Source organism: Marmota marmota, unplaced genomic scaffold, assembly GCF_001458135.2.
Source record: "Marmota marmota marmota unplaced genomic scaffold, marMar, whole genome shotgun sequence".
Classification (NCBI taxonomy): domain Eukaryota; kingdom Metazoa; phylum Chordata; class Mammalia; order Rodentia; family Sciuridae; genus Marmota; species Marmota marmota.
In genome coordinates, this window is record NW_025999941.1 from 16,276,122 (window position 1) to 16,300,295 (window position 24,174).

The 24,174-nt window shown below is 42.8% G+C and overlaps 1 protein-coding gene across 2 annotated transcripts in view; it reads left to right on the forward strand.

Moving 5' to 3' along the window:
- The window catches only part of Synpr (synaptoporin), a 342,176-nt gene that overhangs the window by 153,614 nt on the left and 164,388 nt on the right, over nt 1-24,174 (forward strand). Inside the window, exon 1 of one of the 2 annotated variants that reach the window (XM_048801214.1) lies at nt 1,302-1,767. The exons of the other annotated variant lie outside the window; for it this stretch is intronic. Coding sequence (XP_048657171.1) covers nt 1,744-1,767 — 24 coding nt within the window. The 5' untranslated portion in view covers nt 1,302-1,743. Of the gene's footprint in view, nt 1-1,301; nt 1,768-24,174 lie in introns of those variants that run through there. 2 annotated transcript variants of the gene reach the window in all.

Below are 24,174 nucleotides of genomic sequence, written 5' to 3' on the forward strand. Positions count from 1 at the left end.
TAAGAACTCTGCAGGCTCATGCACAAAGGATCAGCAGGAGGAGGAAGAGAAAGGAAGCTGGGGGTCCCTGACCGCATGTGCGTAGTGTGGGTTCAGAGCACTCTCTTGGGTGCATTTCATTTCTTCCCCGCACCGCCCCACCAGCAGCGCTGTGAGGTGCTAGTGTACTCATTTTACAGAGGACAAACTGAGGCTCAGAGGCCCAAAGGGACTTTTCAAGTCACATGGCCAGTGAATGGAAACAGGACTCCGAGGCTCCAAGTTGCCTGAATTCTTGTCGTTATTTTATTAGATGGCTGGTGGGGTCCCCCAATGCCCTCCCCCTGCTCCCCAGTCATTACTATGTGCCTAGGAAGGAAAGGGGGAAAAAAAGGGTGGGGCCGTCAGAAAGAGAGATGATGGTGATGACCTCTGTGTGTTGGTGACAGTGGCTGTGTGTGTGTGAACAGGGAGACAGAGAGAGGGACCCAAGCAAAGTCTGGGATAGATTCTGCACTAACCACCTATTTAAAACACGGCCAGCTTATGTGATTTTCAGCTGGACCGTCTTCAGGTGCACTGAATAGGAAGCACAGATACCTGGGGTCAACCCAACAAGACACCTGTCCCGAGTGGGGCCCTGAATTGGGGGAGGGCAGCATGCAGGTTTCGCCTCCCTGGGAGGCCCCCTAAGTCACAGGTAGAAACCGTCCTGGGAGCGCCTGTGGGAGCACAGCATGCAACTGGTGGGTCAGCCTCTCTGTGGATTTGGTGCCAATCTCCCCAAAACACATTTCCTTGGGAGTGCCATAATTGCAGCCCCTGGAAATAGTCAAACTCAACTCCTTTCTGCAAAGGAAAAAAAAAAAAAAAGATCTAAGTCACATTTAAACCCGCGGAGCCCTTCTAATGTTGAGATTTTGCAGAAGGTTTTAAGTACCACTCGTGGGATGCACCAAATACCCAAGTTGCGATCGGTCCCTTCCATAATCGCCAGTGTCTAAAAAAAAAAAAAAAAACTGTCTTCCAAACCATCATCTTAATGATTATTTATGGACAGCGTATGAATTTCCCAAATGGGGATCATGCATAATACCCGTGCATTTCCATAAAAACGAGGGCAATTCTTTTCTAACCAACATACCCATATTAACCTAATCTATGCAAATCTATTCATAAGGATTTTTAAAATTTTTTTATAAAACCATGGCTTCCCCTCTGCACCCTCAACGTGCAAAATCCTGCCTCCTTAGCGTCTTCCAGTTTGTTTTCAAGCACAGTGGGGGAGGGAGGAGGGGTCTCAGGAGTAACAGGGGAGCCCTTGCCTCTCCTGGTGATGCGCAGCGCTGGCTCCTTCCTGCACGGTGGGGCAGTTGTGAGCCTAGAGCCAAGTGTGGGAGTTCACCATGGTGGTAGCCACCTCCCCCAGAGCAGGCAGCCTGTCACCAGAGGGAAGTATCAGGTTCCTGCACTCGGCTGTGGGCTGTCCCTGTCTACTAATATGACCGTTTTGCCATCTCTCTGCCAATAAAGCAGGCGCAGCCCCTTGATTGGTATATAGCCTCTCACTTTCCCTCTGCATTGATTTTCTTGTTCTCTTCCTTGGCTTCACAAAAAAAAAAAAAAGAAAGAGAGAGAGAGAGAGAGCAAGAGAGAGACAGGGACAAGTGGCTGCCGCTGTGGACAGAGAAGCTTTATTTTTAGTATGAGACAACCTCTATTTTCTTTCAGGAGAGGGAAGTTGGATTATCAATTCTTTTGTAAATGTGTATGGTGATATTTGCTCCGGTAAGTTTATCTCTCTTGATTTACAGTTGGCTCGTGTGTGTGTGTGTGTGTGTGTGTGTGTGTGTGTGTCTATCTGTCTGCCTGGGTAGATTTGGGCTGTACACTTTTCTTTCCAAATATGATTTTGAAATCTTTCATGATTGTCTTTTTTTTTTTTTTTTAATTTAACTTTGCTTTCTTTGATTCTTATGTTTAAAAACCAGAGTGGCTGTTCTGTGACAGTAAGAAGCTTTCATTAGCTGTTGAAGTATATGCCGGGTGTCTTCCAACAGAGTAAGGAAACTATTTAAGCAAACTTAGAGTTGGCTTTATAAAAAATGTAATGTCATTCTACCCAAACCTTCCTTGAGAGTGTTACATGCCCTGGGTGCCTTCGCGTGTTACAACCTGCTAGCCATTTTTAATTAAAGTTTCTTCATCAGTGTCACAGTGAGACTGTCTCAAACTCCATAAATAGCTACCAAATATTGTGTGCTGTGCTGAAAGATGTGTGCTAATCTCCTAAGGTCTTACGCAAGGTAGAATGAATGAGATGAATTTTCCCTAAGATCCAGGAACATACACCTTTAAAAAAAAAAAAGAGCCAAATTTTTGTGCAAAAAGCATTCAGATCATTAAAGTCCGTTTCACATTATTCCCTGAAAAGCTGGATCCTAAGGAGTGTTGTGTCTCTTCTGTGTTTCTATACACTATGTATTAGGACCACTGTCTGTCAAATGCCCATTCCTGGCTATGGTGTTTCCATATCCAAAGCTAATCAGGAGAAAAGTTGCTATTGTCAAATGCAAACTAGTGTACAATGGCTGTCTGGTCACTTTTGCTAGCAATGGTTTCTAAATGCATTACCTGGTTAACTGCTGTGTTTTTTGGGGTTTTGTTTTTGATTTCTTTCAAAATATAAAAGATGGTCTCAATTCTTTGTTTTTAATTCCAAAGTCTGGGAGAAAATCTATTAATATAATTATCCTAGACAGAGATGATAAGATGATTAACTAATTACGCTAATGGAAACAAGTGGATGCTTTCATCTTCTCTTTTGGTTACACAATCAACAAATCTGCATAGCCCTTTCCATGGTGAAATGAGCTACAGAATATATTCATAATGAAAGTTAAAGGCACCACTGAATGTGAACCAAGAGAAGATCTGACAATTTTTTTTTCAGGGATTGTGAAAGTCAAGTTGGGAATTTCACACGTGCCTAGATCTCTTAGGCATGCACTCTTTTTCTGAACAGCAATTTCTCTGATTTGAAATCATCTCAGGGCAGTTCATGGAAATAGCGATGTGTCTCCAGGAATGTACTGACCCTCTGTTCTGCTGACTTTCGGGTATTCTGAAACTCGCACACAGCCCTCCCACGCTGGAATGAAGCTACTCATCCTGACCAATAGACTAAATTTGGATTAATCTGGCTCAGCCTCAAAAAATGCCAAATCCCCCCAAACCCACCTGAAATTTTATATCACCTTGCCACCGGCCTCTGTAAGCGTGATTCTAATAACACTCTTGGATGTCCTAAGTCCTAACAGCCACCCAGTGTGGCTTTGCAGGTAGTTTCTTGAAAAACCAAACACAGATTTTATCCTTGCGCTATTGCTGGTCACTACTAAGTGAGTCCATCAGCGTAAATATCCCTGTCCCCTTCTCAATGAACACACAGCAGGTTCCAACATCCCTTACTGGGGGCAGTGATTTTCTCCTTTCACGGCCGGTTGTAACAGGTTGTCTATAAAGTCATCAGCTGCTAATGGAGATATCATCATCTCAGGCTGTTCGTTCATCTAGCCATGAAGTTTGAGGGCTGCTCAACTGGCAAATACCTATCTTTTCCTCCAGTTGCCAGTTTCCAGAAGAGTAAGGGCTCTGAGCTGGCAGGACCCACTGACAGGGAAGACAACAGGGCATCTGATTCTTAAAAGAGCTCAGGATTTTCGTCTGAGTTAGAGCAAATAGGCATGGTCCTTTCAAATATCACTTCTAGAAAGTCCAGAATGTTATGCCCAGAAAATCTGTTGTCATGACTTCTGAGGATTGAAATTCTGTGCCATGTTGGGGGAAATAATGAAGGGATTGCTTAAAAAATTGTTTTACAATGAGATCATTGATGCTTTTTAGCAATATGAAAGATGCTGTAGCCGTTGACATTTAATAAGCACCTACTGTATACCTGTCACCGTGCTAAGCATTTTATGTGGCTTCTCTCTTTTTGATCTTCTCAACCGCTCTCTGAGGGAGATAACACTAACTCCCCATTTTACTGAAGGACACAGGGTAGGTCTGCTGAACGTCACTGGCAGTGAAACTAAGTGGCACTTTGATTCCAGAGTCAGGCTCTTCATTTGTCCCCTGGTCAGGGTTTTACGTCGTCAGTGTAAAACTTAGAGGTTTAGATTCAGCCTGGCATGATTTGCAGGGATGTACAATAATATACCATATTTGCATTAGTACTTTTTTCCTCTTCTGACACCACATAATCTCCTTCTTCTCACACTGTGCCTTTGTGACTCCAAGCTAATTATGTGTTTAAATCTGAAGAATGTGTTCTTTATTTCCACTCCATTTGTGTAGTTACCACAATGTGGATGTAACGCAAGTGAGCCAGCTAGGGAGAAGTAATATGCAGAAGAGGCTAAATTAAGGTAGCTTTTTTGTATTGACCAAAATAAACCCATCCCTTGAACTTGCAATCTTTTGAACACAAAGTCAAGATACAGAAGCCACAAGAGCTGAGAAATATCAATATCTCCAGGTGTCTGGTTTGTCGTAGATGCAAAGGACAAAAGGCGATTCCAAGAGAGTTGGTGCACTTGTGGAGAACTTTCTGGAATCCTCACCTCCCTTTGATTTACCCCCACTGTGGTTTTGCTTTCTGGGGCGAAAGGGCTGAGTTGGCACTTCATGTAGCCTACTGCAGAGTGTGTGTACCACCTGGGTAATTAAAAAATGACCAGAGCTGGCTATGAGGGATTTTCGATGCTTGATAAAGTGGCATTTCCAAGCCCTCAAATGCATTCCTTTGCACCTGACTGCTGACTTCCCCATCTGAAATCCATTTAAGCCAATAAAATTCAGATGAATCCTCTAGGGGAAAAAATGCCACTAACTGGGAATCAATATGTTTGAAATTTCTCCTCAAGCTGCAGCTTTAGCAAGCCGGTCCTGGGTGAGTCTGGGAAATGCTGCATTTTTTTTTCCTTCTCATGAGAAAGCAATTATGAGAAAACTATGAATGATTTAAAAAAAAAAAACAAAAAACAATGTTGCCTGAAGACAGAATCCAGCTCAGGACATATATGTTATATTTTACCAAACCCCAGAAAGATCTTAAAAATTAAACAACCAAACAGAAACCCCCCACCACAAATTGGGAGCCCCAAGAGTCAAGTTCTGGAGTGGTTAACGCGATATTGAATCTTGGCGTGAGCCACTGTGTCTAATATGTGACAGGTTTGGAGGGAGCGCAGGTATGGACACCTCTTTGAATGAAGAGTTCAGAGTGCAGTACACAATAAAATGTTTCCAAATTGATAGTCATCTTTTTTTGCCGGAGACAAGCTTGATAACTCATTTGATTCTACAGTACTTCTTTTTCTTCAGATCTTCTTTTGAAAAATATCAGAATTGGTGATTTAATCAGAAAGTGTGGTATTAGAGCCAAGACCCATAAAGAAATTTAAATCAATTTTTTTTTTTAAATTTTGATGGTGCTGGGGATTGAACCCAGGGTCTTGTGAATGCTGGGCAAGCACCCCACCACCTGAGCTATATTACAGCCCTCAATTTGGTTTTTGCAAGAACATTTCTCTGGGTTCTAAATATATCATCAAATGAGAACTTTTCCCTTTATGAAGTAATGTTGTGTTTAGTCATAGTATTTATCAAATATAGGCTCTCTCTTAAAATCAACCTTAGAGACAGTTTTATAAAGTGTATCTTTTTTTGTTGTTGTTGTTAGAGATGTGTGTACTGAAACATATCGAACATTAAGTTCTTAAAAATAATCTGATAAGTATGGAGAAACTGTCTGGCATTAAGACATAATGAGTGTTGGCTAGTCTTGAGTTTATCATCAGACATGCCAGACAGATGTGCCAATAGAACTGTTGGTCTCATTACATGCATGCATAAGAACAGAGAACCAGCGAGGTTTTTTTTTGAACCAGCACATCAAGCATCAAATCCTGTACAAGAGGTTATTGGTCATTGGTGTGTCTTTAAAGGCTTAAAGAAAAAGGAGTGTGCTGAGATTGCAGACACCTCTGTCTCTCCACCCTGCAGACTAATGGAACTGCATAATTGATAGATGCTACAGTGATCGTTTTTTAACACAGATTCTAGCCAACGGTACTAATGGAAAATTGTTATGGGGGGAGCTTCTAACACATCCCTCTGTGGTTTCTGGCAAGCTCACTCTAAGCCCAGTCCCTCCACTGTGGAGCGTTAGTTGGTCCATGTAAGTGGATAATCATGTCCTCATGGTCCCTTGGGAGAATGGTGTGTTAGGCATAAAAGGTTTCTCTTCACAGTTCCCATGTGACTTCTGTGGCCCTGCTTATAGAATCCTAAAATCCTCCCAAATTGCCTTGCACTATCCCAGTGTTGACTTTCTGAAAAAGATGTGACTGATAATTGAGGCTTAGTTTATTTCTGGTAAAGTGTCCCCAATATGATTTATTATTGCAAGAATTTTTTAAGTCCCCATATTGACATCTACTCCTCAATGATGAATTCAAAATCATAGATAGATAGATAGATAGAAAGAATTTCCAATAGATAAAGGTTTCTCAATCTTGGCACTATGTTTTTTTTTTGTTTGTTTTGTTTTTAAGACAGGGTCTCACCAAGTTATTTTAGGCCTTACTAAATTACTGAGGCTGGCCTTGAAGTTATGATCCTCCTGCCTCAGCCTCTGATTCACTAGGATCGCAGTACAGCATGCTTAGCCACTCTTAACATGTTTACAATTAAAAAAAAAAAAAACCTATAGCATTCAAATTATCTTTATACAAATTTCCCCAATAAAAAAAGATGTTTTAGTTGGGAGCAGATCTGAGGGAAGGATTGCAGCATTGCCTCTGCTAGGTTATCGTTTCATTTAACAAATACATACAGATACCTACCATGTGCCTGGCACTGAGAGAGGGGTAGGGATACAGAAATGAACAAACAGGTCGGGTGCAGAGGCTCATGCCTGTAATCCCAGGGGCTCAGGAGGCTGAGGCAGGAGGATCATGAGTTCAAGGCAGCCTCAGCAACTTAGCGAGGTACTAAGCAACTCAATGAGACCCTGTCCCTAAATAAAATACTAATTGGGGCTGGGGATGTGGCTCAGAGGTCGAGTGCCCTGAGTTCAATCCCAAGTACCCCCACCACCACCTAAAATAGAAATGAACAAAGAGATAATATCTGCTCTCCCTGTGGTAGGAGAGACAAGAGCTGTCGAGTTCCATTTTCTTGCATAACTTTGTTTCTATTTTATGGTTCTATTTTATGGATTGTGTCTTCTTAAAGGTGTAATTGTACTGCTTTGCAAGACATTCGTAGGAAATCTGTGCTTTTGGACTTGGTGAAGGAACAAGAGTGAATGCGCTTATTTGCTGATGTCGTTACCGCTCACTGACATGGAGTGCTTTGAAGCAGGGAGCTGGCAGCGGTTCTCGGGGCTTGTGTCTTATAAACATTATTTGGCGCTCCTGGGCATCCTCAGACTTAATGGGCTATCCTTATCCTCATACTTGCCCAGGGTTGGGAGAGGAATGAAGGTGAGAGTCTCTGAGAGCACAGAAAAGTAAAGATGGCCCTGTAAACCAAGAAGCTGCCTAGAGGAGCCACGATTTCCCCGACACTCAGAATGGTCTGGTTTCTGTAGGCATCCATTTACTCTCCCATTTATTTAACAAATGTACTGATGTGCTGGGAGCCTTCTTTATGCGAAGCATGACCGCAACAGGAATAAAAAAATATATACTAGTTTCTGAATGCATTGAACTTGCAATAGATCAGGATTTCTCAATCTCAACCCTATTATTTATTTTATTTTACTTTATTTTATTTTATTTGGGGAGGGGGGTTACTGGGAATCAAATCCAGCTGACCACTAAGCTATATTCTCAGGCTTTTTTCTTTTCTTTTATTAGACAAGGTCTCACCAAATTGCTTAGGGCCTCACTAAGTTGCTGAGGCTGGATGCAAACTATGATCTCCCTGCCTCAGCCTCCCATTCACTGGGATTGGGATTACAGTGCGGCATGCTTGGCAACAATGAACATTTTTTTGGCTGGGAGTGGTGGTGCACACCTGTAATCCCAGGGGCTCAGGAGGCTGAGGCAGGAGGATCATAAGTTCAAAACGTAGCGAGGCCCTAAGCAACTCAGCAAGACCATGTTTCTAAATAAATATAAAAAGGGCTGGGGATGTGGCTCAGTGGTTAAGTGCCCCTGGGTTCAATTCCCAGTACAATATCTCATCTTTGCCGGAGACTGATTTATATACTGTTAGAGGTTTAGCAACATTCTTGACCTCTACCCACTAGATGTCAGTAGCAACCTCCACCCCACATTGTAACAACCAAAATGACCTGGACATTGACAAATTATCCACATCTGCAAAGAGAACCCCACTGCAAGGAATTTGGTGAGGACCGTCAGCTTTGACCACGTCTTCCCGCCAGATTGCTACTCTTTGGCTTCTCAGATGGATGCATGATTTACCTGGGGAGTTTTAAGTGGCTTTTTCCAGATGTGCTGGAACAACAAGGCACTTTTAAATTTTTTTCTTTTTAATTATTAACCCTTACCTTCGTGTAATGCTTTGCCACTTTAGGTAACCGACAGGATCTCGTTTGATTCTAGAAATCAACAAATGAGGCAACATTAAAACATGGCCACCTTTAACATGTGATTACACAATGGGCTTTCAAACCTGGATTCAGACTCATGTTGTCCTAACTAACATCCCAGTTTTTCTCCAAAATTATAATATTTCATGGGAAAAGGGTGGATATGTTTAAAGCATATTTTTTCTCTTTGAGAATCTTTTGTGGGTTTTTTGCCTTTTTAAAAAAATTTTATTGGTTCTTTTTAGATATATGTGACAGTAGAGTGTATTTTGACACATTTATGCAAACATGGAGTATATCTTATTCTAATCAGGATCCCAGTCCTGTGGTTGAGCATGATGTGGAGTTTCACTGTGGTATATTCCTATATGAACATAGGAAAGTTCTGTCCAATTCACTCCACTGTCTTTCCCATTCCCATCCCCTCCCTTCCCTTCATTCCTGTTTGTCTAATCCAATGAACTTATATTCTCACCACCCCCTTATTGTGTGTTAGCATCTGCATATCAGAACATTCAACTTTGTATTTGGGGGATGAGCTTATTTCACTTAGCATGATAGTGTTCCGTTCCATCCATTTACCGGCAAATGCCATAATTTTATTCTTCTTTATGGCTGAATAATATTCCATTGTGTACATAGACCACATTTTCTTTATTCATTCATCTGTTGAAGGGCACCTAGTTTGGTTCCATAGCTTGGCTATTGTGAATCGAGCTGCTATAAACATCCATGTGGCTATTTCACTGTAATATGCTGATTTTAAGTCCTTGGGGTGTGTGGCGTGGAGTGGGATAACTGGGTCAAATGGCGGTTCCATTCCTAGGGTTTTTTTGTTTGTTTGTTTTTTGGAGACTCCCCCATTCTGCTTTCCAGAGTGGTTGCATCAACTTGCTCTTTTGGACAATGAGGGGATGAAGCAGTGGATGGTGGCTGGTCACTGGAGGTCCGCAGACAAGGCCCCATACTTGGCAGCTTATGCACGTGTTTTGTATGGTCCACACTCTGAGTTTCCTCAAGAGTTTGGGGAAATGTAAGTGAAACATTGAAAAAGCCACAAGAAGCCTTAGAGATCATTCTAGTACCGTGGATAGGGCACAAGTTTTGAAGTGAGTCAGACCTGCCTTGTGGGTCAGCATCCTGAAAGGAAATGGATGATACCCTGAAATTATCTGGCCCTCGTGGTGATCCCAAGACACTGAAACTTAATTTCCTTAGGCCAGAAAACAGAAGCCCCAAGAGGTGACCTGATTGCCTGAGACCTTATAATGAATTCCAGACAAAGAAAAACAATAGCAGAACTCAGTCTCCTTCCTGCCAATGGGATGAAGAACTGTTTCTAATGGGGGGGGGGGGAATGGACAGAGGTGGCCCCCACCATAAATGTATGTGTTTGGGATTATACAGATGTCTAGGTGCCGGAATCAGGTCTCTGGTTTTCTATCCACCTTGGGGGAGTATTTTAACTGAATCTCAGCCTCTTAAAGGCTGCAGAGACCCAGCACCCCGGGATGGATCTTAGAAGAGGGGGAGACATAGAAAACACAGTAATGGTAAGTGGTGGCTTGCAGGGGCGTTCATCCCAAACGCTCCTGAGCTTGGACATCTGTGAGGCTTTCCCAGGAGAGGGGGTCACGCTGTACTTTGGCACAAAGCCTTGATGTTTCAAAGGAGCTATTGAAAGGTATTGGTAACTCTTGAGACCCTTGGCACAGTTTTCAAAGTCAAAGACCTTCCAAATGTATTAATCTGGCAGAATTCCCAACAAGAAAATTTTATTCTTCCTGCATTGTCTGAGAACACCAATTTTGCAATGAGAGGAAATAGTTCCAAATCCCAGCTGTGTGACTTTGGTGTATTCCAGGCCTTGAGATGAGGCCTCCGCCCTCTCTGGACCTCGGTCTCTTCTTCTGTATAATGGAAGTCATGAATTCCCTCCCTAGCGCTCCAGGGAGGATGGCTGTCCTAAGTGATACAGGAAAGCCCTTTTGAGATGGTGTAGGTCTAGGCAGTGGCCATTATTTCCTTCCCTTCACAGTCAAAGTCCATTTTGCTATCGGTTTTCATCCTGTGTCCTCAATGAGTGGGCGAAGTTACGGGAAATGGTTTCCTCCCGTCTACCAGGAAAAGGACTATAGTTATGGGATGGGTCTAAAGTCATCTGGAAAGGCTTTGATGGGCCCTTGTCTCTCAAGGGGGAGATTTATACCACGTGACAAATTGCAGAGACTGAGCATCATCACTAAAGAATAACTATAATAAAACCAAGTGCACTGTGGATAAAGCCATTCCCCGGACCAGCTTAACAAAGGGAAGGCATCTGAGTTTTCCTGTCTCTTTCCTTGTGATCCGTCGGACACCAGGAGTCCTGGCATATCCCATGTGTCTTGTAATCAGTAGAAGAGACTGACAGGCCCTTGGACCACAGACCATCTTGTGCTGATAATGAGTGACTTTAACCATTTCCTGTCTCCACGTGATTCCAGAAGCTTCTGGGGGTGGGGCTGACAATTCATGATTTTCCTCCCCAAGGACAGTTTCTCAGGGAAACCTCTCTGCCTGCCCTGGGTTCCTCATTAGCCCCTGCTGCACGCAGGAAATTCAAAGGTTTCTCATTTCTCATGTTTTATTTACAAAGCATCTCCTGACACATTTGATCAGAAAATCCAGTTGGCACGTATTTTTCTCCAAGAACATTATTGGGGGGAAGTCTGCTCCTGGGCTCCTTCCCCCTCAGCTCACCTCTTCACTGGGACTGGTATTTATGAACTCCTCATCCTCTGAGGCATTTGGAAACCCCTTCCCTTGCCGTTCCCCCTCCAGATGGGTTCGTTGATTGAATTTTTTCCCCTCTCTATTGCTTCTATAACTCAAAGAAAGTGTTTCTCACACTCTTCATGGAAGTCAAGAATGTTTTCATATTCATTCATTCATTCATTCATTTTTTCATCCATTCATTCATTCACTATTCTTTCAGCTGTGTTTTTTTTTGTGGGGGGTACTGAAGATTGAACCCGGAGTGCTTAATCACGGAACCACATTCCCAGCCCTTTTTATTCTTTATTTTGAGACAGGGTCTCACTAAGTGGCTGAGGCTGGCATGGAACTCGAGATCCTCCTGCCTCGACCTCCTGAGCTGCTGGGATTACAGAGATGTGCCACTGTGCCCGGCTCAGCTGTAATTACTGAGAAGCAACTATGTGCCAGGCACTGTGTTAGGGTTTAGGAAATGGAGGTAACTAAAACTGACATAGTCCCCAGTCTTGTGAGGCTGACAATCTAATGGGGTACTCATTCAATTTCAAAATACCTAAAAGTGATTTAATTATCATTGTAGTCAATGCTAAAAATAAAGCTAAACCATCTTGGGTACTAATTATGTTACAGGCACAGTTCCAAGTGTTTTTATGCATATTAATTCATTTAATCCTCATAAAAGCTCTTTGAGGGAATTATAAGAGGAAAGGATTAGAGCCCATAAAATCTGAAGGGCATGGACTCCATTAGTAAATCCAGTCATACTGGAACGCAGATAACTCAACAGGACAAAGTAGACACCATTTATACAGACTGAGTGTCCGCAGGCACAATGCTCTAGGCCCCGAAGAGCCTGTACCTTCCTAACAGCATCATGAGGGATGACTATTATTATTTTAGGGTAAGGAAAATAAAAGGCAGAGATTCGGAACCACTTATCCACATAGTGATTTCTGAGATGCAGCTTACAGGTTGTAGATCCCAACTCTGAACCCTTTCCCAGGCTGCTCATCTGTGAAAAGCTGATACAAAACATCCCTCCTTCAGTTCATGTACTTAGTAAAAGGTAAAAAGAGGATCATTTTAATGTCTGTAGTAAGAACCACAGGGATTCCTCATGCAAGTAAGATGGAACCTCGCAGGCACTGGGAGTGCTTTACACATCTTTAACCTTTACACATCTTTTATTTATTTATGTATTTTGGGGTACCAGGGATTGAACCCAGGGCACCTAACCACTGAGTCACATCCCCAGTATTTTATTTAGACACAGAGTTTTGCTGATAATTTGCTGAGGCTGGCTTTGAACTCATGATCCTCCTGCCTCAGCCTCCCGAGGGGGCTTCTCCATCAGCTTCCCATGCTGAGCATTGACTGAGGACCAGCATCCCTGGTATGACTGAGCACTTCTTAGTCATGCTGAATCTCAGGTTCCAGCCCAGACCAACTCAGTATCAGAATCTGTATTTAGATGATTTCCAGGTGTTTGATGCATGGTTAAGTTTTTGTAGCTCAGATCTAGAACAAGTTAAGATTGCACTCGCAGCCCGGCTCTGATGCTAACAGGCCAGTTGTTTGACACGTGCAAATTGTTTTTCTCCTGTGTGTCTTCCGTGGAGAAGACCTCAGCCTTCCTCACAGACGGGGCCAAGAGCCCTCCTACAGGAGAGTGCTGGGAAGAAGATTCTGTAGAACTCAAGAGTCTCTTATTTACCTCTGGGAGTCAGTGTGGCCCCTGGAGCACCTATATCAAATCACCTGGGGAGCTCATTAAAAAGGATGTTGAAGTTAAAATCAGACATCTCAGGTAGCACTCAGTGCCCAAATATGGTATAATAAGGTTTTCAAACACCGAGAAAAATGGAGATCAGGTGCAGAACAAGGATTCAGTAAACACACTGTCAACCTAAATAACAATGGGAAGGACATTCTTTTTTTAATATTTTCATTTGGTGCATTATAATTATATATAATAATGTGACTCACTGTGTTACATCCATCCATGCACAGCACATAATTTGGGCTACTTCATCCAAAAACCCATCACCATTTTTAATAGGCATTAATTTTTATAACCATTTTAGACTTACGGGAAATCGAGACGATACCAGAGTTCCCACGTACCACCTCACCTGTTTTCACCTGTTGTTGACATCTTATGTTTTAAATTCATGTAACACATTGGAAACTTCTTTTTGTTTATTTGTTTTTATTGGTTCTTTTTAGTTATGCATCACAGTAGAATCCGTTGTATAATTAGAAGAGCATGGAATATATCTTGTTCTACTTCAGTCCCCAGAACTACTCCTTCCCCTACCCCTCTACCCTGCTCCCTTTCATCTATTGATCTTTCTGCTATTTACCCATAGTTTTTTTTTCAAATTAATTTCTTGTGAATGTACATGCTGTTGAGATTCCCTGCAGTGTATTCATATATGTACATAGAAAAGTTATGTCAGATTCATTCCACTTAGAAATTTTTCAGAGTAATGATTTTTTTTTTTTTGGTACCAGGGATTCAACCCAGGGGTGCTTAACCCCTGAGCCCCATCCCCAGCCCTTTTTATATTTAATTTAGAGACAGTTGCTTAGGCCCTTGCTAAGTTGCTAGGCTGGTTTGAACTCACCATCCTCCTGCCTCGGCCTCCTGAGCTGTCAGGATTACAGACGCGTGCCACTCTGCCCAGCGGGATGATGAACAAATTTGTCTTATTTTTTCACAGTACTGAGGATGGAACCCAGGGCCTTGCAGATGCTGGGCAAGTGCTCTACTATGGAACTTCACCCCTTGCCTTTGGCAAATGATTGGTAGTGGTAAGAGTTATGGAGAAATATAAATCAGGTAGAGGAGATGGGCCATTCTTTCAAATCTATTTTAATATATTGATCAATATATTTTCAAATCTATTTTAATATATTGATCCAAATAGCAAATTTACTAGGGGAAAACTACAGAGAAAAAAAAATTGAAAGTACACCAAGTGATTTTTCATCCTTGTGAGTTTTAGGATTGTCTCTATAGGTTTTATTTAAAAGGAAGAGTGATTTTCTTTGGAAATTTGAATGGATTCAAAGCTTGCTGGAAAACTGGTCCTGCTAGGCACGGTGGTCCGCACACCTGTAATCCCAGTGGCTTGGGAGGCTGAGGCAGGAGAATAGGAAGTTTGAAGCCAGCCTCAGCAACTTAGTGAGGCCCTAAGCAACTCAGTGAGACCCTGTCTCTAAATAAAATACAAAATAGGGCTGGGGGTGGGGCTCAGTGGTCGAGTGCCCCTGAGTTCAATCCCCGGGACCCCAAGTAACAAAACAAAACAAAACTGGTCCTATCTCCGCCTTCTCCCCACAGAATGTGTGACCCCCCGGGGGATCAGGGGACTTCATGGTTGACACAATCATCCATCAATCATTTTGATGCTAACAATAAACCCATGAAACAGACAGATTCATTGTATATAGAGTTTTCCATCAAATGAAAAATCTATAGCTCAAAAAGTCCACTTGGAGTTGACCAGAGTTTCTCGTCCCTGGTGAGCAGTAGTGCACAAAGGCTCAGGTCCCTGCTCTCCAAAGGCAACGTGGACTTCAGACCTCTAATTATTTGACAATCCCTAAAAAAAACCTCCCAGTGGGGGGTGGGGGAACCTAAGGGTTCCAGGGTGGTGAGGGACCCTATGGGATGTTTTTGTTCCACATCTTGGGGTCTTGTTGACCTCACTTCATGTTGAAGCTATAATCATGGTTTAAGATGGTAACATTCTGAAAGCATTTTTCTTCCACTTTAATGGTGATGTTGCAGAGAATGAAAGCAGAATAAGAGATATAAAGAAGCAAATGGTAATCATGAGGCACGGATCATTAGTTTCCAACTGATCATACATATCTATACATATGCCAATATATCTGTTAGACCTTGTTAGGCTATTACAGAATTCTCTGAGCTCAATTTTATTAAGTTTCAGAATGGACTTTTCAAGCAGTCACTCCAGATAAGCTCTCTTTTCATACTCTTCTGCCTCAAATTTTGGAATGGTTTTATTGGTACTGGCTCAGAATGGAAATGGGATTTCACGAGGACGTGTGCTTGTGAGTTCCACTGGCAAAGTGTTCGACGTGCAACTCAGAAATACGACCTCTCTCTTCTTTCCCTCAGTAGTCCACAAACAGTATCATGATCTAATAGCTTAAATGTGAGGGCCAACATATTAAAAGAGAAAAAAAAATAGCCTATCTAATGATAATGCCGCCATTTCCCGCACCATCAGAGGGAAATTGGTCACCAATCAGGCTGTGTCCACCCCAAACTCTAGAAGGTCCTCATTAATTTCCTGGTCTTCTTAGATTGAGGTTAAAATTCACATTACACCCTTCAAATGCCACTTGGAATTATTTATATAATGCAGTAATGACATTGTCGTCTACTGTCATAATAGGTCTTGTCTCTGTTCCTTCTCCACACGGCTGTCCTCCCTCCCTGCAGGATTGCCTTAGGAATGTGAAATTCATAAACCAGTAAGAAACACGCTGGGGTGTCTAGCGATCCTTGGGAGCCATCCAAGGAGCCCAAGAGGTAACACAGGTGGAGTCTAACGTGTGTGACCCCAAAGCTCCGACGAGGCAGGTGTTTATCCAGTAATTTGTCAACTGACATATAATTTAAGATTGTCAGTTAAAAAGAAATTAGTTCTTACATAATAAAGCATGATTGAAGGGTAGTTTCTCCTGTAATCATCACTTTTAAGGTGGTAAGATTCTGAAAGTGTCTTTCTTTAGCCTCTTTCTTCCAAGTTCTCAAAGTTAAGTTGAACTGTATTCTTTTCTCCCTGGGTTAACCATGGAGTCTGCCATGGACAGATTATAATTGGTCTTGTCTTACCATGGTCTTACCCTCTGCCTCAGTGAGATTGGTTAGAGCCAAAAGTAAGAACATGGATGAGTAGAGGAATCTGGACTTAGAAAATAATAATTTTATAGTGTAAAAGCATGGGAGAAGCTCTTTAATAAATCCTACACTTTGCATTTGTTGAATTAACTGCTGTTCCCAAGTCCCTTTATTAAAAAAAAAACAAAAAACTTGCTTATGTTCCTAGCATGCTAAATAATCATGGAAAGTTGGTGCTGTCAAGCCCTACTAAAGCCAGGTATGGTGGCACATACCTGTAATCCCAGCAGCTTGAGAACCTGAGGCAGGAGAATGATGAGTTCAAAGCCAGCCTCAGCAACTTAGTAAGGCCGTAAGCAACTCAGTGAGACCCTGTCTCTAAATAAAATAGAAAAAAGGTCTGGGGGTATGGCTCAGTGGGTAAGCACCCTTGGGTTCAATCCCTGATACAAAACCAAAAAATTCCTTACTGAATCCACCAGTTGTGATATGTTCATTCATATGGTAAATTTTATTAAAAGTAGAGGAAAATGTTTTTGTCTTATTTGGCCTTTGCATGTATTTGTATATGTGTGTATCTTCCAATGTTCCCAATTTCAAATGTCAGCTATTTTATCCTGTTCCCATTAAATTATTTATTCTGAAACAGACTTTGAATATCAAGACCTTCTGCCACCCTGTCACTCCCCACATGGTGCGTGGCATGGAGGAGGCTCTCTGTAGATGTTTGTTGAATGAACAATTGACAACCAGTCAGGATTTACACTTTCAGCAGGAGCATTGTTTTTGCTTCAGTATCTTGAAGCCTCCTCAGGTTGAGCAGCCAGGTAAAGAATAACTCATTGGATGAAATTGGTCAGAAGACGGGAATGGGATTGGAGGGAAGAATTATAGCTTCCATTCTTGTGAGCCCTGACTGTGGGCCAGGCAAGAAGGAGGTCATTTTAAATACATTTCACCATGGAATTCTGTGGTGAGGTCAGGTATCACCCGCTCATGTGAGAAGAGGAAACTGAACGATTGATGAGCTTAAGAATTTGTTCAGGGCTGGCGCTGAGGCTCAGTGGTAGACCGTGGCACGTGGGAGGCACTGGGTTCCATCCTCAGCACTGCATAAAAATAAATAAATAAATAAAGATATTCTGTCCATTGACAACAGAAAAAAAAGTATTTTAGAAAGTAAAAGTAAAAAATAAAAGATATTGTCCAAGGTCATAGAACCAAAAAGCGATGTTAGAAACTGTACCATCAGGTCAATCTGAATCCTGGTCTTACCCTCTGCCTCAGGGAGAAAGGAGAGATCTGATTCATGATCGTGGTTTCTTTCCTGAGTTCTTGCTGCTTGTTGCTTCTGATAAACCTTCTCTGGACCCTGGACAGTTCTTTGTGTCTTTATATTATTTCCCCTGTCTTGAAGTCCTTTGTCCTCAAATTACCTTTGAATCGCTGGAACACTCCATGTCAAATGGAAACCAAATCCAAATAACACCAAGAAAATCTGCCTTTTCTGTTAGAGCTGGTGAAACCAGAGAGACTCCAGTCTTTGCTAAGGGGGTCTTCAAAGAAGGGGTGGCTGGTCGCCTCTTCCATCACCTCCCAAGCTGAGAATGGTTTGCCAAGCTTGGGGACTGGGCTCTCATGATCTTCCTCTCCTACAAAAATAAATTCAGCTCCCTGGTGGATTCCTCAGTACTTGCCCTTTGAGGAAACTCCAACTCCCCAACATAGTTTCTAGTTCCACCCAGTTATGATCTTTACACCAGTAATGCCCTTTGGTTCAATGTAGATTTCTATTGATCCTTTCCATTTTTTTTTTTTTATTCTTTGGATAAACTGGAATCTTTACGAAGTGGGTTCTCTTTTTCATTTTTAAGGTCTTAACAGGTCAATGCTTTGTCCCTAAAAGTTTCTGGGACATCCATTTGTTTTTCCCCTAGAACTTTCTGGGACATTTGTGTCTCTGTGATAGGCGTAGCACTGGGAAGCACAGAAGGTTCATTTTAATGAGCTCTTGGGTGATGTTTCTTGCATCTGCTAAAATAAATGAGGTCAAAATAAGATTGAAGAGATCTTCAAGTGCTTCAACATCTAACAAACTGACTTTATTACATAGAAAACAAGGGGGAAAAATGAAAAGACCCTGAAGATTAAGAAAGTAATTGAACTCCTGTACTTAGTGAAGGATAAGTCTCAGTGGAGCAAATTCCAATTTGTATTACCTGTGAAAGAGGGAGAAGATTGCATAACCAATTACACACACCCACGGAGCTCAAATCATACCACAGGCACATTGAATATTCAGCAAGCTTTGGTCCAGAAAGAGAGAAGACTTTACTGCCTCTCTGAGTTTTTGACTTATGAGTGTAAGTCTACATAATTAACTTTACTCTTGGCTGATGCTTTGGGTATGGTAAAATAAAATCCACTCATAAAATCCACTAAGATTAATCCCTCCTTGGATTTGTGTGGCTTAGTCTGATGGCACTGCCCTCCACTTCTTTCTTGATACTCTGCCTTGGACTTTTTGTATCAGGTAGTTTGTGCTGTATAACAAACCATCCCAAAATTTAATGCCTTGAAACCACACTATTCATGTAACTCAACGATTCTTTGGGTTAGCAATTTAGCCTGAACTTAGCTAGGTCTACTGTTCTGCTGGTGCTGACTGGACTCACTCATATATCTATGGTCATTTTCCAATGAATACAGTGGTTTCTTTTCCATGGGTTAACAGTCTGTCAAATAAGAAAATGGCAGTGACTGAGTCACTCATTTCTCATCATCCAGTGGGCTAGCCTGGTGTGTCCTCACAGCCATCTCCAGGTTCCAAGTCAGTAACCAGGCTCCAGGGTCTCTTAAGGCTTAGGCTTGAGACTTACAAGATGTCACTTTCATCACCTTCAGTGGGTTAAAGAAAGTCACACAGCTGTCTCAGATTGAAGGCTGAGGAAGTGGACTCTACCTCCTGGTAAAATAGCTGCAAAGTACTGTACGTATTTTCATAGTATTTTTGCTACTAAACCATCATCTCTGCAAGTCCAAAAATCCAATCATTCTCTCACTTCCAGAATCCAGTCGTTTGGTCATATCAGCTTTGAGTTTAGATCTCTTCCAATCGGGTCTGACTATTGCCTCTCTCTCCTTATAAACCATTCCTATCAGTGAATTTGTCACTTTTCCACACTGTTAAATGAAAGCTTTGCATTTCTCTCACATTCACCTCTCCCCACCTCCTTTGTAGCCCAAGCCGTCAATTTCAAAGAGAATCTTTCTGTCTCTCATCTCCCAAGTGGATTTCTCCTTGATCTCCATATTGCTAGGTATCTCATTCAAACCATCCAGCTAACTCTCTTCCCCTAGTCGTGCTATTTTCTCTCCCACCTCAGAAACTTCTACGGCTCCCCAAACCTCCTTGTACCAAGCTCAGTATTTTCTGCCAAACCACACTTTCTGATTTGGTCCCAAGTTCCCTGTTTAGATTGACTTTCAACAGTGTCCACCACTTTAGACTTTCACACATTGGTGAAATGAGCCACTTTTATTTATTCATTTATTTTATATATATATATATATATATATATATATATATATTTTTTTTTTTTTTTTACCAAGGATTGAACTCAGGGGCGCTTAAACACTGAGCCACATCTCCAGCCCTTTTTAAATATTATATTTAGAGACAGGATCTCTCTGAACTGTTCAGGGCCTTGCTAAGTAGCTGAGGCTGGCTTTGAACTTGGAATCCTCCTGCCTCAGCCTCCCTAGTCGCTAGGATTACAGGCGTGCACTACAATGCCCGGCTGAAATCAGGCACTTTAAAATCCCTACACATTCCACAATTTCTTCGAGTCGTTTATTTTTACTGTTTTTCTCCATCTATTTTTGACTTTTAAACTCTGACCCACCTCCAGGCATCAGAACAAGTTCTTCTTCCTCTGCAGAGACAAAGGATGAGCATCATGATGACTTCTCACCTCCTAGTCCCTTAATGTCCCATGATGACAGTGCTATATATTTAGCCAAAGAATTCCATCGATCTTAAAAATATCTCCATACTCACATGGACCAGGGTCTCCTCCAGCAAATTTTGAACTCCATGAGAGCCAAGAAGCTCATCCTGTGTTCTTTTGGATTCTCTAGATCTCTTTTGACTGGATAAAGGGCAAAATAGATATTCAACAACAAAAAAATTATCACATTGAATTAAATCTCATTCTGTGAAACTCATTAATTCATTATATTTCATTAAATCAAATTAAATTTAATTTCATCTAATCTACCACTTTGTTCCCATTATTTTAAGAAACAAGATTATGTGGTTTATCTATTCACAAAGCCTAAATGTTTAGGGGCTGGGAGGGAAATATAGTTTCTAAAACTCTGTACCGATCTGGTAATTTTTATTCAGATTTTATAGTTGCTTAATTCTGCCAAATGTTTTCTATGATGCAAGTTATAAGAAAATTCTGCATGTCCTCCTCCAGCAAAGTGGGGCTTGACACCTCCCTCACCCACCACCATCCAATTCAGCACTAAACCTCATTGATTTTTTTTCCTCCAAAATATCCTTCAATCTTTCCATCTCCACTCTTACCCCCCTCCCTCTCCCTCCTGCCCTTGAAACCTCCCACAAAAAGTCTCACTGTTCTGCTGGGTGTGGTGGTGCCTGCCTGTAATCCCACAGCTTTGGAAGCTGAGGCAGGAGGATCGTGAGTTCAAAGCCAGCCTCAGCAACAGTGAGGTGCTAAGCAACTCAGTGAGACCCTGTCTCTAAATAAATTCAAAATAGGGCTGGGGATGGGGCTCAGTGGTCAAGTGCCCCTGAGTTCAATCCCTGGTACAAAAAAAAAAATCTCACTGTTCCTCACTTTTCCCCCACCCACATCATCCTCCAAGCCATGCTTCCTATGGGAATATGAAGGATAAATTTTAAGTTCAAGTTCATTCACCCAGCTTTCCTAAATAATATATTCCAGTAAATTCACTTTGCTCTCAGTTCAAGGTCAATAAGACCCTGTAGCATCTAGCCCAGCCTGAATCTTCAGATCATTTCTCCCCATAATGTTGTTTTAGTCAGATTTTTGTGCTGCTGTGATAAATAAAGACCCAACCAGAACAACTGTAGAGGAGGGAAAGTTAATTTGGGGGTTCACGGTGTCAGAGGTCTCAGTCCATAGACAGCAGGCTCCATTCCTCAGGGCTGGAGGGGAGGCAGGACATCATGGAGGAAGAGTGTGGTGGAGGGAAGCAGCTCACATGGTGATCAGGAAGCAGAGAGAGACTCCACTCTCCAGAGACAAATAGAGACCCCAAAGCCACGCCCCCAATGCCCCCTCCTCCAGCCACACCCACCTGCCTCCAGCCACCCCCCAGTTAATCCCATCAGGGGTTCATTCACTGATTGGGTTAAGGCTCTCACCACCCAGTCATGTCTCCTCTGAACCTTCATGCACTGTCTCACACGTGAGCTTTTGGGGACACCTCACATCCAAACCAGAACAAGTGTCCATTATATCACTTCTTCCTCCAGCTCTGTCCCTCGAGTACATTAGGCACCATCCTCCCACACAGCCTTTGAATATGCCACTCTCTCTGCCAGAACACCTACCCAGCTGCCCTTCATCTACTTTTAGACATTGTTTAGTAAAACTGAACTTATTTTCCTGACTATATTTAATCAATGTCTGTCTCCTCCATCAAACTATAAGCTTCTTGAAGCCAGAAAGCCTCTCTGCTCTTGCCCTACCAAAGCAGTGACTGAACACAGCAGTGTCTGTGTGTATTAAACATTCATAATTATGTGAAATAATGAGTGATCAATTGAATGAATGAATGAACAAATAACCATCTGCATCCCAGCCCTGTGCTCATGCTTAGATATGCATAAGACATGGTTTATGTCCTCAAGAGCTTATATTTTCATTAGGAGAGGCAGATGTGCAGAAGGTTAAAGAGACCAGTTTTGCTTGTGGTGAAGGGAAGAAAAAAAAAAGGAATATATATTAGTTTTTTCTTTCTTTTTTTGGTACCAGGGATTGAACCCAGGGGTGCTCAACCACGGAGCCACATCCCCAGCCCTTTTTAATATTTTGTTTAGACACAGGGTCTCACTGAGTTGATATGTGCCTTGCTAAGTTGCTATGGCTGGCTTTGAACTTGCGATCCTCCTGCCTCAGCCTCCCGAGCCACTGGGATTACAGGAGTGCACCACCACACTGACATGTATTAGTTTCTTATTGTTGCTATAACAAGTTATCAAAAACGTAGCATCTTAAAACAGCACATCTTTGCCTTTTAAATGTAAGCACAAAGAATGGGGGAGGAGCTTCTGGTGAAGGCATCAGCACGGGTGAGGCAGTGTGGGAAAAGAGGACCCACCATGGTTCAGGGAGGAGAGTCCAAAGTCATTGGTTGTTCATCCCAGAACAGGAGAGATGAGTCTAGAGAAGGATGCGAGGGCCTGAGTGAACATGGAAGGCCTTGCACACCATGCCTAGGACAGTAATGAAAGGCCACCGAACAGGAACCCGGGGAGCAAGAGAGGCCTGGCAAGCCGACTTGCATTTTGGAAGCCAGCCCTTGCCGCAGGGTGAAGTTTGGGTGTCCTGGGGCAAGGCTGGAGGCAGGTACAGCTGATGGGGAACAAGCACCTGTTGGGCCCGTGTTGATGGGGGCCCAGGCCAACACTAGCTGGTGACTTGAGAGGGCGTGTAGTCCCTCTAAATATCAAAATGCAGCACCCACAGAGCTGCCAAGCTGGTTTGGGAGATGATGGAAGGAGGAAGGCAGGATGGCTCCCAGGTTATTTGGGTTGGGTTGGGTTTTTCCTTTGGTGATGGAATGAAAAGAGCTGCCCTGGGTGGAAATCGGGGCCATCTCCAGTGAGAGGCACCCATCACTTCTAGGAGATGCCCCAATTACACCATCATGAAATGCCATACCAGGACAGAAATTCTCCTGGGACTTAGTAATCGGGTCTGTTGTTCATTTCCAAGGTCTCATTGAACTCAGAGCACTAAGAAAGGAGCATGTGATAATGATCACGAAGCAGATGTGCTTCCTAGGAGACAAGGTGTACAGTGCGTCTACCAGTTCTTCCCAGGGAACGTAAACACAGCCACGGATAAAAGTCAAATGCTGCAGCTTCTCCCTTTTGCCTGGGCCAGTCTGACACCTTCTTACATCTTTGTTCTAGCCCGTCTCTGGACTTGTGTCAAGACACCTCTTCTCATCCTCTCCCTGTATACCACCGATTTTGTTAGGTATCTGATCTGGATCCCACCTGGCCTCTGCCTGATTCAAAGGTGAAACTAGGTGAGATCCAAAGGAGCAGAGGTCCTTCAACATTCCCGCCCCAAGGCAGGCTTGCGGTCTCCCAATGCTTCAAGGTCAGGTTGAAGTTCAAGAGGAAGAGGATGTTGTGGTGTGGATAGGTGGTATTCCCCCAAAGCAGGGTGTGATGGTCTGGCTATGAAGTGTCCCCCAAAAACTCACATGTGAGATAATGCAAGAGGAGTTCAGAGGTGCAGTGATTGGGTGATGAGGGCCTTCACCTAATCAGCCCATTAATCCTCTGATAGGGACCAACTGGCTGGTAACTGTAGGCAGATGGGGTGTGGCTGGAGGAGGTGGGTCACTGGGGGTGTGCCTTGGGGGTACATAATTTGTGCCCGGTGAGAGAGGAACACTCTGCTTCTCGATTCCCTTGTCCTGGGCTGCTCTCCACACCCTCCCGCCATGACGGTCTGCCTTACCTCAGGCTCAGAGCAATGGAGTTGGCCAACCATGGACTAGATCTCTGAAACCATGAACCAAAATAAACTCTTCCTTCTCTAAAGTTGTTCTTGTCAGGTTGTTTGGTCACAACAGTGAAAAAGCTGACTCAAACACAAGGTGTCTCTGGATTTGGTTAAGAACTCGAGTCAGATAG